This window comes from Emys orbicularis, chromosome 5, assembly GCF_028017835.1.
Source record: "Emys orbicularis isolate rEmyOrb1 chromosome 5, rEmyOrb1.hap1, whole genome shotgun sequence".
Taxonomy (NCBI): Eukaryota; Metazoa; Chordata; order Testudines; family Emydidae; genus Emys; species Emys orbicularis.
In genome coordinates this window covers 127,227,262-127,245,376 of record NC_088687.1, presented here as the reverse complement: position 1 = coordinate 127,245,376, position 18,115 = coordinate 127,227,262, and the positions used below count along the sequence as shown (strand labels likewise).

At 42.8% G+C, this 18,115-nt stretch overlaps 1 protein-coding gene across 1 annotated transcript in view; it reads left to right on the top strand.

Moving 5' to 3' along the window:
* Window positions 1–1,658: 1,658 nt before the first annotated feature.
* The window catches only part of NAT8L (N-acetyltransferase 8 like), a 48,386-nt gene continuing 31,929 nt past the window's right edge, over window positions 1,659–18,115 (top strand). Inside the window, exons 1-2 of the mRNA XM_065405692.1 lie at window positions 1,659–1,995; window positions 4,506–4,670. Of these exons, the coding sequence (XP_065261764.1) occupies window positions 1,659–1,995; window positions 4,506–4,670 (502 nt within the window). The remainder of the gene's footprint in view (window positions 1,996–4,505; window positions 4,671–18,115) is intronic.

Sequence of the window (18,115 nt, the reverse complement as noted above, 5' to 3'; positions counted from 1 at the left end):
GCTCAGTCCAATGCACACCCCGCGTAACGTGCGGCAGGGTTGTCCCGGGCAGGGAGACCCTCACCCTGTGTGTAGCCGCCAGCGAAGCAAAACGCGCTGCCCTGGCAGTCCGAGGCGCGAGAGCGCATCATCGTGGGAGTGGGGCGCCGGAGCCTGCTGGCGGAGTGCGCCCCCTCTTCTGGCTACCGCGGGGGCCGGGGCACGTTGCTCACCTTGATTGACGCCAGGCTGAAAACAATGCAGCGCCGTAGTACAAGGCACGGGATTCCAGCTGGGGGAAAAGTTCAGCGCGACCCACGCGTGTGTGTGGGGGGTTGTTTGATGACAACTGAAAACGTTTCTTTTGGTTGTTTTTTTTTTGGGGGGGGGGGGGGAGAAGAAATCGCGCGAGCAAAGCAATCCCCTAATGTTTGCCGCACCAAAATCACTTTGACTATTGTTCACGTGGATTCGAGATCGCGGTGTATTTTTAGAAATAGGGGCTGGGGGTGGAGAGTGCTGTTTTTATATGCACGAAGGGAGGAAAGAAAGAGTTAATCCCCGGAAACTATCCGCAGTGGTGAGTGACTCGCTCTCCCACTCCAGAAAAGCGAGCTCCCCCAGCTGAATGTGGTCTCCAGCAGGAATAGAGCCAGGTGTTACGTTTTTAAGAAGTAAGCAAATGCATTTAGAAACCAGAATGTTCCCTAACGAAAATTCAAAGTTGTCATTAGTTTGTCATCCCTATCGCTTTTGATATAAGGCGTTGTTAAGACAATACATACACACCACACGTCGTGTTTTATTAACGATACATACTTTGAGACATAAAATCCGAAATCACTACGATTAGGTGCCAAATCAACCTTAAGTTTTCCACTTACCTGAGACCATGAATGAGATTCCATGCTACAGAATAATGAATGTATAGGTATAGATCAGTGGATTTTTAGACAGCTGTTCTAGATAACTGCCTATATATGCGCATGCATACACAAGAATCTATATAAATACACCCATTTAAATGTATGCAGCATGTATATCTATAGCTAGATTTTAGATTGTTCTAGAAATAGTGACTATCTGTGCGTGTTTTTCCTACATAGATTTTACTGAAACAAACAGGAATTGGTAGTCTTTTAAGGAGCAGGTAGTTCTCAAGAAGAATTCTAGATTATCTAAATGCCAGACATGTTATGCTGCGAACTCTGCAACGTGTCAACCTGAACCTCAGTCAGAGCCCTTGCTAAACAAAGTCAGTCATATTTTTTCCCTCTCCAAGGAGACAGGCCCACCTCTGACAGATCTGCGTCGTACCTGTATACCTCAGCAGGGCTTCGATAGTTAAAAGGAGAAGAGGAAATGAAATGCATGCTGTAGTAATGAGCAATAAAACGCAAGGCAAAGGAGGTGTTTCTCCTCCCCACCCCTGGAGATCACATGGTGACCCTTGCCAGCCAATACAAAGGACGCTAGGACCCTGAGGGACCCCCTGATTCCGAATTGCACCGGCTCTGCTGCATTATAAATACTTCTCCAAAATGCACTGGCCCTCCTTTCTCGCTTTCTACCCAGCTCCGTTTGTTTCGCACTCATAAAAGCTGCGCCTCAGTTATTGCTTGGCGTATTTTGTTTCTTATTTAAAGCCGGGCTCCTTTTTTGTTTCTCGGCCAGTTTGCATGCATTGTTCGTCTCCCAAAATGGTTTGTGAGACTAAGATTGTGGCGGAAGATCATGAATCCATTTCAGGATCCAAAAAAGATGCGATCATTGTGTCTTCCTCCCAGATGTGGCCCTCCTTATCCGGCTCACCTTCCTCCTCTCCCCCAGCTTCTCTGAGTGGCGTGGAAGGGGATTTCAAGAAAGACCACGTTTATATACGAGAATTTCATCCTTCCGAGCAAGAGGTGGTGCGCCGTATATTTTATGAAGGAATCATGGAAAGGATTCCTAACACCGCATTTAGAGGGTTAAAACACCAGCCCCTCATTCAGTTGATCTATGGGATATTCGCTAGTAAGTATATTCACTTTTTTTTTTAGGGGCACACTTGTTCAGCAATTTTAATAAAAAGGAAGCGTGGTAATAAGATCTGTGTTGAAGGATGGAGAACCCATCCCTGCATCGATCCTATTAATATTTGGTGCAGAATTGCTGTCTCAGTGGTGCTGGTGCTGGAGGGAAAGAAAAGCCGCAGCCTCAGCATCTTATCCTGTCATGGTGCAAAAGTCAGGCCAGTTAAAAAGTCGCAATATTGCAAACAGCGGATCTGTACCTCGGGCGATTGCGAGGAGCAGGAATGAAGCACTGGATCGTGAGCCACGCTTTGGAGATCACTGAAGAGCGGAGTGTGTGCAACGCCACTAAATGCACCCAGCCTGCAGGCAACAGCCAGCCTGCGAGCAACGTGTGGGTAGGGCTCCCTGCTTGCATATGGGGTGCGCGTGGCTACTGGCTGGGGGATGGGGAGCGTTCTCTGGGGAGATAAGTTGGGGGCGGATGTTCTCTGCAGGTTCGAGAGGCTGCGTGTTCAAGGGGCTTCTCTCTGGAGGGAGAGGGGCGTGCGGCTGGCTCTGTATGTCTAGGAGAGGTATTAGTGGACTGGGTTTGGGGGCAGGGACTTGCGCGTTCTGCTTCTGCCTGTGTATGTGTGCGCGCAATGGGAGGGGAAGGTCCCTGCAGCTGGTTGGGGAAGGGGGTGCAGCCGGGGTGTGTATTGTGTGCGTCTCTCTGCTGCACTTGGGGGAAGAAGTGTGTGTATGGGGCGGTGCGGGGGCGGGTGCTCCTCTCTGCAGGCTTGTGGGGGTTTGCTGCCTGGGGCGGTGCGCATGGCGCTTTCTCGGCGCAGCCTGGCAGGAGTGGGACTGGGAGCTGCTGCCGCCTGTGCGGGAGGAGGCGGTGGGGCCCTGCCCGCAGCAGCCAGACCCGCATTTCCAGTTATTCCAGGCCGGGATGCTGCTCTCTGTTGGGGAGGGGGAGGTGAAGCGATGAATGGAAGCCGCGCCGCCGCCCGCACCTTTCCCCGCTCTCTCTAGACACCTGGGCGGGGCAGCGGCTGCAGCCGGGTTCCAGCGTTACCTAGAGACCGCCGGGCTCGGGCTCGAAACGCGTTCGAGCGGCTGCAGCTGCTGGGGAACGTTTGACCCGGGCGGTCTCGCGCCACCTCCTGGCTGCAGAGACTGCTGCTGGGGTCGCCCTCCTGCAGGCAGCCGCGCGGGGCCCTGACCTCAGCAGGGTCTAGGGGCGAGACGTTGTTTGTAACCAGCGCGTATTGCAAAGAGCTGCCGGTTTAGTATTAATTCAAAGCTGCGTGCCTTATTAGTTTATTAAACATTGCGTCTTCTGGTTTGATGCAAGTTACAACGCTTCATAAAACGTAGACTAAGGCGGGATCCCTGCCTCGGCCAGCTGACAACCGAGAGGAAACTAGATAGTTCCGATATTCACTTGGTGCTTGATGGGGTTTAAAATGAAAAAAAATTACCTCTGTAAGATAATGTCAGTTGCTATCAATGCAAAAGCCCCCCCAAAGAAAACGGCACGTGGACCCTTTTTTCTCACGCCCTTGCCCTTTGCATGCGGCAAGACAGCTGGGTTCTTCACCTTTTGGGCCAGGGAGAGAGAAGGGAATGATAAAGAAAGTAAGGTAACTTTTTAAATTATTGGTAAGATACTAAATGCACCTGAGAACAATGAAGTCTATGCCCGCCTCTCTATGTGCCAATGAGATCTAAAAACATCCTTGCTTAAGATTCACAGCTTTCAAAGTGATAAGTGATGATGGGGCAAGCAGCCATCTCAGTGCTGTCTGCTATATTATTTTCAGTGTCCTGCATTACCTTGCTTCCTGATACTGAAGCAGGCTAGTGTAAGGTTTTGGGACGGCTGGCCCTTAGGGGCCTTCTGGAAAACCAGTATATCTCCCAGTGACCAAAATAATTAATTAATAAGCACGCAGCTACTGGGTGGTGTGTGCAAAATATCTTCCTTAGTCACAGTTGTGCTTTGTCCCCTGTAGTGCTGTGCCAATGAAAAGCCACATGTGGGCATCTTGGTTTTAGTGCTTTGCTTTCTCTGCAGGAACTGGTGCTGCAGTCAAATCTTGTCTGAGCAGCAATCGCAGACATATCTTAATAGAGAGAGACATCTGTCTTTGATATTTGTGTGAGACAATAATATTTGCAGGATTTTTCAACTGTGGCAAGTTGGATGGGAGTTTTTACAGAAACACACTGCAAAATCCTTCATCAAATGTGATATAATTATTATAGTTGAATTTTTTTTAAAGTAACTTGTGAAGTGGGAGTGTTAAATAAAACTTTTTACAGGCTGTTCTTAAAGGAAAAATGTGCTATTAATCTAAAATATGTTGTTGTGAAAATGTAAATTGATTAGCTTTTGTTTATATTGTACAAATGTATGTTATGTCTGTGATTTTTTTTTTTTAAATGGGTTTGTATTCCGAAATCAACACTAAATTCTCTTTTCTGACAGGTATCGTTTATTTCTCTTCCTTATCTCCATAGTAATATGCTTTGTTGTGACCAAGTCCTTGCTGCTGACCTGCTGTTTGCCCATCTTTCTGATGGGTATGAGGTACTACTTCAGTAGAAAAGTTATCCTCAGCTATCTCGAGTGCGTGCTGCATACGGACATGTCTGATATTGAGAATTATTACATGAAACCACCAGGTGAGTATTAATTCCATGGAGGGAACATTCACCAAATCCTGCTCATGGAAAAATGGCCATTTAATAGCTTTTCTCATGTCAACAGCACTGAGAAATCTTCTAAATGGCCAGAATGCAACCTGCTGGCTGCACAAAATATGAGGAACCACCCTAATCTTTAATACAGATATACAGCCCAGGGAGACTACAGGTTCCAGAATGCAGTGCTCTCTCAATTTCAGCATTCTAGCATAGTAGCTGAGATCGTGGGGAAGCACTGCATGCTGGACCTATAGTTTCCTTGGGATGCAGTATTAAAGGTGGTTGTGCCCGTCTGTTCTATTTAATGCGAATTATATCCATTGGACTCTATAAGTTGCCCATGCATCCTGCAACTGACGGCATCCAGCACGGGGTGGGAGAGGGAGATGGAAGGAATTTTAACAAAACTGCTTAGAAGAACCCACATGCATACCACCACTTCAGACTTGGGAGCCATACGTTTTAGTTAGTCTGTATATTTACATGTGTCATTCAAGAAGAACTCCCCATAAACAAGTGTTTTGGAAGAGGTATGAAGCAGGTAAGTAAAGAGATACTGTCTATCTGCACATGTGACATATACATTTATATATTCATAATGTGTGTGTACTGTGTGTTATATAATTCTTACTTTTTGTTATGTAAATATGTTGTTAGGGTCTCAATGCTCATTAATAGAAGGTGGATTGTCACAGGAATCTGTCAAAGAAACAGAGGAAAGGGAAAACCTTGTATTTAATTTATATATTTTTTTTGTTTTCATTTATGATAGGCACCAATATATAGGGATATTTGAGTCCCCTTGATCTCTAATATGGGTGATTAATATTTGAGGCTACACATATTTCATTAATGACTGGTTAGGAGTGCAAAGCTAATGGCCAGTAACTTTCTGAGGCCAGGTTGTTATTGCTACTGTAGACTTTTTTTAATGTGTTTTCATTTCCCCCCTGCAACATAGCTATTCTGCAAGTGCAAGATCCTCCTACTGGCCATTTCTAGAGGATTAACATATTATAGTACAACAACCAAGTACTTGTTTTCTCTTCATTTCCAACATTCAGTATTTTAAAAAATTGTTCATTCTGTAATAAAAATATTAATACGCCTTTGAACAATTTCTTTCAGATCTTGTTTCTCATCTAAATACATTAAGTGGTTCTCACTAATATTATGTCTGATTCTACAGTGTCAAATTTAAATTGGGAAGATCTGTGTTTTATAGCAATTGACTGATTTGGGGCGGATGTATAGTGTGCATGTAATTAAAATGTCAAACTTCATTAAAGGAGGTGCAACCTTAAAAATAAGGGTTCAAACTGAAAAATGTTTAACCTCTGCAGTGGTTATTAATGAAAGAAAGTAGTGTGCGATCTTGTGCAGCTTTTGTGAAAAGTGATCTGGAATTCTTGACAAAGGGTATAATCTGAATTTGAAAAGTGTTTTTAGACATGCATCTTTCATTAACGCTTGTGAGTTGTATGGCTAACGCTGAAGTTATGAATCTCAATGAATATATTTACAACATTAGCATGTATAGAAAATGTACTCAGATGAAGAGTGAGAAACGTCAGTAGTATTTGCTTTACGTTAGTATGGAGAACAAGTAATCAGGGCAATCACATTCTCACTATGAATGAGACACAACTGATTTTTACAGCATTATACTCTGCCTTTATTTACTGACATCATGGGTCATTCAATTTTGGAATAAACTCATGGACTTCCCTCTTGGTTTAATCTGTCAGAATTTAAACATGGGTAGGCAGGGTTCAAATGTGCCTTAAATGGCCGGCTTACGCCAGTTTTATGGTATCGGTACTGCTTATTAAAGGGTTGCTCATGTCAGAAGTGTTGAACAAGTTGGCACAATTCGTAGCCTCTGCTGAGGAGAGCTTCAGGGGTAGAACAGGATTGAAACTGCAGGTCAGGACTGAGGGAGGCTTAGTGGTGAAGCTATTAGGTGCAAGCTTTATTATACTGTGTGAGGAAGCTTTCAATTCACCTACCTATTCAATGTGGAACCCTATCTAATGCTAGCTGGTCTCGGTTTCATGAGCATCAAATTCATCCTTCCCTCCTATTCCCAAAACATATACAGCTTTCAGTTTCACACTCCCTCCCTTTGATTTAAGATATCAAGACGAACTGTCACTTTTCCAGCGCCGCCGTGAATCTGGTAGGCTTTTGAGATTTTAATGTTTGTTTACATCCTGGAGGTGGCTTGGAGTGTGGATGAGTAGTCAGTTGTATGCCAAGCCAATTATATTCTATCAGTTTGTGCAACATGCAGACATTGTGATGATCTACAAATTCCAATCACAAGTATTTTATTCCTCATAATCTGCTGTTCGGACACAAGCCACAAATTATTACAGTGCTCTCAAATGAAAAGTGCTGGCTCCCTGTTACAATTTGTACAGTACTGACAGCAACTACATAGATAATTTGCTAACACCTTTTCTGAAACCAAGGTGTGAGTGAACTCCCATAAGTTTCACAAGCTCACCAGAGTCTTCTGTGTTCTCCATTATTTTGCTTAAAACTGGATTTAAATCCCTTTATTTTTCCATGAAAATATTCCTATATCATCACCAGACATGCAAACCTTTCTCTGCACGTATGGAGGGAATACGTGCTGCCCTCAGGACTGAGTGAAAAAACACAAATATTAGGGAATCATAATATTTGAATGGAACATAAACATCAAGACAGATAAATGTTAAGGCTGGGATTTTCAAATACTTGGTCCCCAACTCCCATTAAATTCAGTGAGTTAGGTGCCTAACTCCTTTAGGCTCCTTGGATAATCACTTTGTAAGTGCTTGCTATTTTTGAATTTGAACGTGGAGGATATGGGGACAATGCTTGTTTCATACAGTGGTACATCAGAAAAAGGACAGATGGCCAGTCTTGAAACTTGCTAGAACCATAATGTCTGATCATGCTGTCATTGAAGAAGTTTTGCTATTAACTTCCATGGGATCAGGATTATTTATTTGTAGTGCACTAGCACCTGGAGGCCCTAATGAGGAGCAGAGCCCTGTTGTACAGTGAGATGTACAGACGTGGTATATATGGCAGTTATATGCCAGATATAGCAATAGCCCACAGTGAACAAATATGACAAAACGCTGTTTAAAAATGACCCAAAAGATCTGATGTATAGAGGACTCAGTAGGCAGTATATGGGGTCACTTTTACAGACACTAACCAGAAAGGCAACAAGGAGTCTGGTGGCACCTTCAAGACTAGCAGATTTATTTGGGCATAAGCTTTTGTGGGTAAAAAACCCACTTCTTCAGATGCATGGAGAAACCAGAAAGGATATAGCTTCCAATGGGCGTTGGGTTCCTAACTCCCTTAGGCTGTTTTGAAATCCCAGCCAGAGTAATTACTAAAGGAAGCTTTGAAAGGAATTGCCTGTGTTGCTATTTCATGACCTTTGGTATAGATGCATTACTTACTTACTCACCAGGCTTAAAGACCCAATGTTCAGCAATTCTTTGCATTACTGGCATGTTGGGTTATTTTTTCTTTCCACGTGTTTTGTAGAGTAGCTGTTTCTCTCTGATCCACTGGTCCCAAATGTATTTTAGTTATTGCTTGTTTTTAAGTTTTCTCTAGTGATCAGATACTTGGAGATGGGTTCTGTATATACAGATAAATACATAATGCTGATCGGAGTTTTGCAGAATTAGATTTAACAAAACTCAGTTTTTCAGTTTTCTCTCCTACTTGCCCCATTATTAAGGACCTGATCCAGCAAAGCACTTATGCACACACTTAACTGTAAGCACACAAGCACTGCAACTGACTTTAATAGGATACTTATATGTTTAGTACTCTCCAGGGTTGGGGATTTAGTGCATAAGAGCAGATTGTTAAAACACCTTGTCTCTCTAATTTAAAAAATGTGAAAAGAATAACATTTCATGTTTGAAATGGTAGCATTGTCATTCTCTTCTCAGATACTAAGAAAGAGTAGTGGGGAAAACGTTACAGATGACAGAGCATCATTGTTAATTGTGAGTGACCTGGGTTTTAGTGTAAAGAAATTAATCTTTATTGCCTGTCAGGGAAATTGATGAGCTGAATTTTGGAAAGTGACTAGCCTTACATTTAATGATAGATTCATTTGTCTGTCTTTAGAAAATTTCTGAGTCTAATGTTGTCGTGTGTGGGCTCTATGATGTAATTAAGTTTTTAAATCAGTAGTTGCAACAGTGAGAAGTTAATTTGAAATTGAACCCTGCCTTTAGTAGCTCTTAACATAAATGAGATGTGCACAGCTGGGTTTTTGTGTACATTACTTTTGTGGTATGACAGTTTTGTTGCCTAATCAATTTCACAGTGTCTCCTTAAGTTTTAACTGTAACATTCTTTCACAGTTTTGTTTTGTATATTTTTGCAGTGGCTCAGAATTCTTCAAAGATTGGGATCTTGACTGGAAAACCAATGGAAAATTAAATAGTTGCCACTAAAAAGGATGATCACTTTTAATCCAAGTAAATCTAGCCTTTCTATCATTTGAATTCTGGTTAAATGTGTTAAAATCTGACATTAGCCTGGCTACTTAGGATTTTTCTGTATTCTGAGTTGCTGCAACTTATAAACTGATGCAAAAGAATATGAACACACTCCTATTTCAGTTTAGTTTAAGTTGACCAGGAATAGGTTTAATCTAAAGTGAAGTAAGCTACTCTTAGATTGAAATGACAGGAGTTTATATTGGTTTATCTAAACCATTTGAACTGAATTTATTTAACTAAATTGGTGCAGGCTTTCAGAGTTACCAGCTAAGTCAGTGGGCTAGATTGTGATCTTGTCTTACATGCTCAGGCAGGAGAGTAAGGGGGCATAAGACCCCGCCCTCCTGAATCCAGGTCTGGTGCTGAGCACAGCCCCCGCATTCCCTGTCCCCTCCACCCTTTTCCCCTACAAGGAAATGGGCAGAGCATGTACCGCTGTCCTAAATGCACCAGTGGGCAGAGTTAGGCTGGCACAAGGGGGAATGTAAGATGCACCCTGTATGCAAGAAAAAGGAGCAAGGGAGAAGTGGTGACTCAAGTACAATTTCTTCCAGGGCTCTTCCTTGAGTGGCACAGCTAGACAGGGCAGAGACCCAGAGAGGTATGCCCCGTCCTACTTCAGTGAATTTGATAGAAGTTTTGCCAGTATTGTGACTTTATTCTAGTCCTAGCTGAGATCAGAAATTTGTCCAGTGAGTTTATTTGTCAGTTAACTAAGTAGTGGGTCAGTTACACAGAGGAGTATTGGTAACTTATTTTATCTCGGAATTTTCTTTTTGGTGGCCTCTTGTCTAGCTAGAGATCAGAGAATTCTGTGCTTTATGCTGTCGTTCTTGGGCCTGCTTCCTCTCATTTTACAATGGGTTTATGCCACTGGAACACCATTTATCTCCTTACCAGTTTAGAGAGTTCAGAACCTGACCCCTTGATTTTAAATGAAGGGCCCCAGCCTGAAAAAATTTCATGGGCAGGTAGCCATATTGCATACAGTAGAGTTGTGCTGGGTATGTCTACACGGCAAAGAAAAACCCACAACTGGCCTGTGCCAGCTGACTTGGGTTGTGGGGCTCTTTTAATACTGTATAGACTTATGGGTGTGGACTGCAGACTGGGCGTTCGGACCCTCCCACCCCACCGGGTCCTAGAGGACCCTAGAGGTTCTTTTATGTTGAGAAGTGAGATCCTTAAAACTATTTTGAAACCCTCACACAATTGCTTTATTAAAGAGGATGAAGGTAGTAACACCTGTAGTTAAAATTGCCTGATATTTTCCATTATAAGGCTCTGTTTTGCCCAATTTAAACTGTTTGGGCTGAAATTTTCCATGCTAAGTGGGTGTCTGCCTCAGGTTGATAGGATTTATTTATTTTATTTTTCTTAGAAAAAAAATTAACAAAAACAGGTCAGCTGTTTCCAAGAGCGAGATTAGAGAAAAATATGTTTTGCCATGTTAACAAATTGGTTGTAAGATTCCCTCTCTTTCCCCCCTCCCCCCCGAGATTGTTGTATAACTTCATTGGTGTGTTAGATACAGAAACTCTCATGGCTACCACAATTAAAGTGTTATCTCCTTTGAAGTGCCATTTTTTATTAATTGCCCACCTGAGCTTGAAAATAAAGTCCCCAAAGTAAAGGTTGAAATGCTGCAAAGTTTGATGTCATCTGTTCGTTTTGCCTAACTAGGTTGTTGGGTTTCTTCAAGAGCATGATTGCATATGTGCAAAATGGGACAGAAGTGCATTATCAAGCTGCATCCCTCAGCTTTGTCTGTCTGTTCCATTTTTGCTAAATGGTACATTTTGCAATATGCAATAACAAATTATTTGTGTTATTAGAAAACCTGGATTAAAATATAGCCCATAATTGTACACCCTGCTTATTTTCTTTTCTTCTTTGTAAGTGTGTGTGTGTGTATATGTGTGTGTATATGTGTGTGTATATGTGTGTATATATGTGTGTATATATATATATATATATATAGGTAATAGGTACTTATCTAAATTAGTAATGGGATTGGTGGGTTGTGATTTTTTTGAATCCAATAACAAGCCATGTGTTACAAGGCTTTTAATAGCCCCCATTTATAAAAGTGCCATTAATTAAACTGTAATGCTGTAAGTTTCAACTGGAGTAAAGTAGATCTCAGCAGTTATTCAGAGGTAATTATTTTTTCAAGACTTTCAAACAAAAGCAACTCAAGGACATTTTAAAAGTAAAATTACAGTAGCATCATTCATTTCTATTTGCTCTACATCTTAGTAGCTTTTAAAAACACTTTGATTTCTCATAAAATTTTCTGACTCCATTCTACTAGCCAGCTTCTCTTGTGTGTATTAATATATGTCCTAAGGGGCTGTGTGGAAATATAATACCCAGTTTGAAAGTGAAGCATTGGCATCAATGGCTGCAACCAGTGGCTGGCTGGCTGATTAACGGCTTTCCCCCCCCCCCCCCCAGTTGCATGTTTGTCCTCTTCTCCTTCCTCTCATCCCCTTGCCTAGGAATAATTGTCAAAATGGGTGCCTAAAAGTTGGGTTCCTAGCCTAAGATTTTCAAAGATGGTCTTAAAATTAGGTGCTGTGCTTAGGTACCTAAATAAGTGGCAAAATTTTCAGAAGTGCTGACACCTTTTGAGACACAACTTTGGATTTAGGAGTCTGATTTTTAGTGCCTGTTTTTAAAATCTGTACCCTTAAGAGCCAGATAGGCAAAATCAATGAGTGTTAGGCATCTCCGTGCTTTTGAAAGTCCCAGTGGGTGCCTATCTGCATCTTTAGGCGCCTTAATACCTTTGAAAATCTGTCCCTACATCCTTATTTGGTACTTAAATAAAAGTTCTGATTTTCAAAAGTGCCAAAAACTATTTGTTCCCATTGACTTCAATGAGAGGTAGTGCGTGGCTACTCAGTTCCATTTACATATAAGATGCCTATGTAGATTTAGGGACCTAAGTTTAGACACTTATTTTTTTTGAAAATTTTGGCTGTACTGTTACCCTAGCTGTACTGTCCATGGCTGTCTCTAACACAGGATTTCTTTTTGTATTGCAGTATTACTGAAGATTTTTTAACAATCACAACAAAGCTGTGTACTGCTACATCATCAGATGTAATCCCAGACTACTGCAGGGCAGAGCAAAATAGCCAAACATTTTGTCAGTACCTGGTCCTGTAGCTAGGAGAGCAGTGTAAAGCCTTTGGTTGTGCTTTCTCTCCCCCCCCCCCCCCCTTTTTTTTTTTAAGACCTAAGGAATAAAGTGGAAAGTTCACCAGTGGTTCATAGCATAGTTTTAGTTTATTCTTGTAAGAAGCAAGGAATTACTCCGGAATCTTGTTCTGACAAGTGCTTAGTGAGATCATTCTTTAATCTTCTGATCTAAAACCAGCAAAAAAAGTCTCCCCTCCTCCCCCCCACATCTGTTATTCCTATTCGGTGCCAATCATGATACAACTTTTGATAATGGCAAAATGAAATCACTAAAAAGCTTCAGTTGTGCTTTATTATAATAATTTAACATTTATAAAACCGTTTCTAATGCTCTAATATATGATACAGATGAGTGGTACGTGTTGTAGATGGTAATAAACATGTGATTCTTAGGCTTAGGGCATATCTATACTACAGGCACTGCAGTGGTACAGCTGCCACGGGGCCTCTGTAGTGTAGACTCTTCCTAGGGGTTTTTGTGTCAGGATAGGGAACCTGCATTGACCATTGACGTAGCTGCGTCTACACTGGGGGTAAGGTCGGTTTAACTATGGTGCTCTGAGGTGTGGATTTTTTTACACCCCAAAGCAACATAGCTAGATTGATCTAAATTTTAAAGTGTAGACCAGGGCTATAAGGGTATGTCTAAACAGCAAAAGCTGTGTGCAGGCTAGCCTACTTGAGCTCCCTTGCATCCAGCTAGTTTGGGTAACAGTAGCACAACCTGGGTTTCAGAACGTGCTAGCAAGCAAAGTACCTGTCCAGGATGTGTGCCAGGCATGTACTGCCTGTGCTGAAGACTGCGCTGCACTGTCTTCGCTGCTGCTGTTACCTGCGCTAGCTGGACTTGAGTTAGCTCGGGCAGGCTAGTCCATGCATAGCCTTTGCTGTGTAGACATACTCTGGTGTTAGATGATCATAAGACAAGTTTATAAGCAGCCTGTTGACCTGTTGGACTCTCACAATCAGTTGATTAACCATTTATTAAAACATCTGCTAATCATTTAATCTTTTTATAAGCAATTTTTCAATGTATCCTCAATATAAAATTTGACCAAAGTCTCTCTTAAGAAGGGAAAGTGTAGAATTACGTGGTAGGAAATGACAATTCTGACTTCTTACAGGTGTGAGAGCTCCTACAACTTAACAGCAAGTTAGGGTTTGATATTTTTTTAAACCTAATTCTGCAAGTAGAAAAATATGAATTCTTAAAAATGGATCACAGAAAAGATTTGTTTGGCTTTGTGTATTTTTAAAAAAATCAACTGAACAGGACTTTACTATTGGAAAATATGGATTAAAACACTATAGAATCATAGAATATCAGGGTTGGAAGGGACCTCAGGAGGTCATCTAGTCCAACCCCCTGCTCAAAACAGGACCAATCCCCAGACAGATTTTTGCCACAGATCCCTCAAGGATTGAACTCACAACCCTGGGTTTAGCAGGACAATGGTCAAACCACTGAGCTATAAGAGTTCCAGAAATATAAAGCAAACAACCAGCAGGTAGTTTTTCTTTTCTTTTCTTTTTTAAAGTGACTATGTGGCTTGTGTGAGATACCTAACTGTTATGAGTGGAAACGGAGTTTTCTCTCTCTGAGAGAGACAAAGAGAGATCCAGAATCACAAGTGGCAAGTATGGAAGCTTCTCCAGCTCTGTCCCATCAATGTACTTGAACCTGACTTGGAAGCCACCCCCATGGATGCGAGTACTTACCTTTCTGCATATGCAGTTGTAGGTCTCACTGCTAGTTGCGTTTTGTGATGGAACAGCTGTCCACCAGAAAGTGACCACCACCACATCTCTCATACAATAGAGATCTGAACAGCTGTTATGTAATTCAATAGTAGTGTTGAATGATTGGTGACTGGTTACTAAGTCTCTGAGTTATCTTCTACCTGTCCTTCTTTTTCTTCCCTCCCCATCCCCCAGTGCTTTCAGTGTATGATCAGCAAGTTATGTCCCACTAGTCAGCTAAAATAGACGGCATCTCTAATTTCTATAATTCTGTTAGGCTATCTTGTCCATCCCCATGTCATATTCTCCAGTGAATTTGGACTTGTTTTGAAGTTTTTGTAACCATGGAGGTTTCCCACATTTTGTTAGGGTGACGGTTCCACAGCCCAGGACATTTCTCCCTTCTTTCCTTCTCTTTCTCTCTCTTCTCCCCCCCCCCCCCCCCGCCAAGGTCTTTCTTTCCTTGGAGTTTACAATGTTCAGATACTTGTGGATGCTTATCATAGTGCCTCTTCATTTATATGGAAAATGAGAACATCCAGAGTTATAATAAATATTTTTTAAAAAACCCAACAATACACAACCAAGAGGTCTAGAAGGGATATAAATCCTCATGATTCAGAGCATAAAGCAGCCTCTTAACACATGGAGGGTAGGAGGACACTTTCCTTGGAGCCAGTTTAACTGCAGACAGCTAGGGTTTCTTGTCCCTTCCTCTAAAGTGCCCAGTGCTAGTCACTGTCAGATAGAGAAACTGAACTAGACGGACCACTGGTCCAATACAGCGTGGCAGTCCTATGAGAAGGATAAGTACAATCAGAACTATAGGAAGTGGTTCTATAGGACATGTAAAATAACCACTGAAATCAAGAGTGCAAAAGAGACATGTCTCATGGGATGGTTGTTGGTTTTAGGAGGTTTCCAGGTACTTACAAATCTTGCTTAGCTTACGAAATGTAGAAAAATCACAGTCAATTGCAATATAGCTGTAGGCTATTGGTTATTTTGTTCTTTTCATTGATTTCCCCCAGAGAACAAGATAACAGCATCAGAAACACTGCATAACACTACTAGTGGAACACTGGAGAAGACCTTGACTATATAGTCTTCCAAAATAAAATAAAATAAATAATAAAATAGTCCTGAGCAGCTTTTGATACCATCGAGACAAAAACCAAATGTAGAGCACCTACCATTTCCAGGCACTAATCCATCCAAGCACTCACCAGGCTTAAACAGGCTTAGCTAAAGAGTAAGCCATTGTGGCACTATCTGTGTTTATAAAGCTAGTGGTATAACAGTTTTATAAAACTCTGTAAGGCTGAAAACCAGGGAATGTTAGTGATGTAAAAAAAGGGCGATTAACAGTGGTCAGGTGGAATTAAAAAGTCCAAACTGTTTAAAAGATGTATTCTTTAAAGTGTCATTTCAAACTTCTCCTGCCTCTGAAGTCAACTAGATTCACTTAATGGGTCTGGAAAAAATAATCTGGTTTTGTTTCAGAACCTGCAGGTGTTCCAAGGGTCACATCAAGCTGTGTCTTTCAGCATCTCAAAGGCCGTGGTTTTCATTCAGGAGAAAGGCTCTGAAAATGTTTATCCAAAAAGTTCACTTGTGGGCTGAGATTGAAGTAGGAGAAAGTTCAGATTAAAGGCCTAATTCAGCAAAGTGCTTAAGTACAAGCCTAACTTCAGTTGCATGCTTAAATCCAGTTGTTGTCAGTGAGAGTCAAGCTCATGCTTTGTGCTTCTCTGACTAGAGATGGGATTACTTGTTTACTTTGGGGTAAGGCATTGCTGAATTAGGGCCAACATTTTGTGGAGGTTTTCCTCTTTTGTTCTTTTCATATTTTTGTGGCCATGTCTACACTACAGAGTTAAGTCGACTTCATGTAAATCAACATCAAGCCTCCGATTTAAGCAAGTTGATCTTGCGTGTCCACACTAGGCTTATTGTGTCAGCGGAGTGCATCCTCGCTAGCGGGGTTTTCATCGATGCATGGAGCACTGCACTGTGGGTAGCTATCCCACAGTGCACATAGCCAAGTGGAATTCTGGGTTGGGCTTGCAATGCCTTATGGAACCAAAACATTGGCACGGGTGGTTATGAGAACATGGTGTTAGCTTCCCATGATGCACTTACCTCCACCCTCCTTCCTTCCCTCCCTCCTTGAAATCAGTGGCAAACAAACTAAGCCTTTTTCGTGCCTTTTTTTGCAAGCTAGGGTTACCCGCGCAGATGCCATAGCACGATAAGCATGGACCCTGCTCAGCTGTACACTGTTGTGAGCATTACAAATACCTTGCGCCTTATCCTGCAGCATTTACACAGCCGATATAGGAGCTGCTGCATGGAACAATGTGATGCCATGCCAGGAGCCCTCCTGGAAGACCTAGAGCAGAGCAATTCGCAGTTGCTGGCGACAGTCGCACATCACCTTGACACGGTTGAGCGCCATTTCTGGGTCTGGGAAACAAGCACTGACTGGTGGGAACGCATCGTTATGCAGTCACGGGATGATGAGCAGTGGCTGCAAAACTTTTGAATGCATAAGGATGCTTTCCAGGAACTGTGTGAAGAGCTTTCCCCAGCCCTGAAGCACAGCAATAGTAAAATAAGAGCTGTTCTTACAGTGGAGAAGCGAGTGGCGATAGCTCTGTGGAAGCTTGCAATGCCAGACTGCTACCAGTCAGTGGGGTATCAGTTTGGAGTGGGTAAATCTACCATGGGATCTGTTGTGATCCAAGTTTGCAGGGCCATCAACAGACTTCTGCTAAGAAGGGTAGTGACTCTGGGCAACGTGCAGGACATAGTGGATGGTTTTGCCGTGATGGGGTTCCCTAACTGCGGTGGGGTGATAGATGGAATGCATATCCCTATCTTGGCACCAGATCACCTTGCCAAAGAGTACATAAACCGAAAGGGGCACTCCTTTCCCCTAGCAACCTGGATGGTGTTTGAGGATAGATACCAGTGTAAAGCCCCCAAATAGTTTGTTACAGAAGCGACACTGGGTTGGGGGCGGGGGGGGGGGGGGGAGAAGGGAGACAAACAGGAAGCCGCCACCCCTGCGCGCCCCCCCCCCCCCTTTAATGCTGCTTGCAATATATGGTGATCCCTTCCAACCACAACCATGGCATGTTTGGGAAGGCGTAGTTGTGTGACCCAGATTTCACCAAACAGGTGACAAATTACTTGTTGAATTGTTTGTGGTTTAAGGGCTAGCGTTCAAAACTTCCCGTTTCCCCTAGGTGACCCTATGCGATATCACTTTCCTGAGGGTAACAGAGGCGGCAAGAGAGCAGATGCTGCAAGCGTCTGGATACAGACCTGGTCCTTATGCTGCAATGCTTTGTGCTGCAATGATGCCAGCAGAGTTAATACTGGAGTGGCGCAGGAAAGTGTCCTACCGTGGTGGATGAAATAAGGCAGCTCTTCCCAAAAACTTTCTGCAAAGGATTGCAGGGTACCTCCATGAAAGCTTCCTAGAGATCTCCATGGAGGATCCCCCATGCACATGAACAGTCTTTTTCGGAGAGCACCATCTGGGTAGCTGGAGCGGCCTCTACTACACCTATTTTGTTGTTGTTGTTTAGATTAAACAAAAAAAATAATAGCATGTAACCCCTGCAGTTTGATTGGAAATGTGTACTCACCAGAGGCACCTTCCCCGGCATCACACTCCACTGCCAACTGGTCCTGCCAAGGGATGGGCTCCAGGGTTAAAAACCATTCTTGGCGGTCGGGGAGAATGGATCCTCCGCTTGCCTGCCTCACATTCTCCTCCTCTTCCTTGTCAACAATATCCTCATTGTTACTCGAGGTTGCCCAGGGCTCCTGGGAGGTATCCACAGAGCATTTTGGGGTAGTGGTGGGGTCGCTGCCGAGAATCGCATGCAGCTCCTCATAAAAGCAGCATTTCTGTGGGGCAGAACCAGAACAACT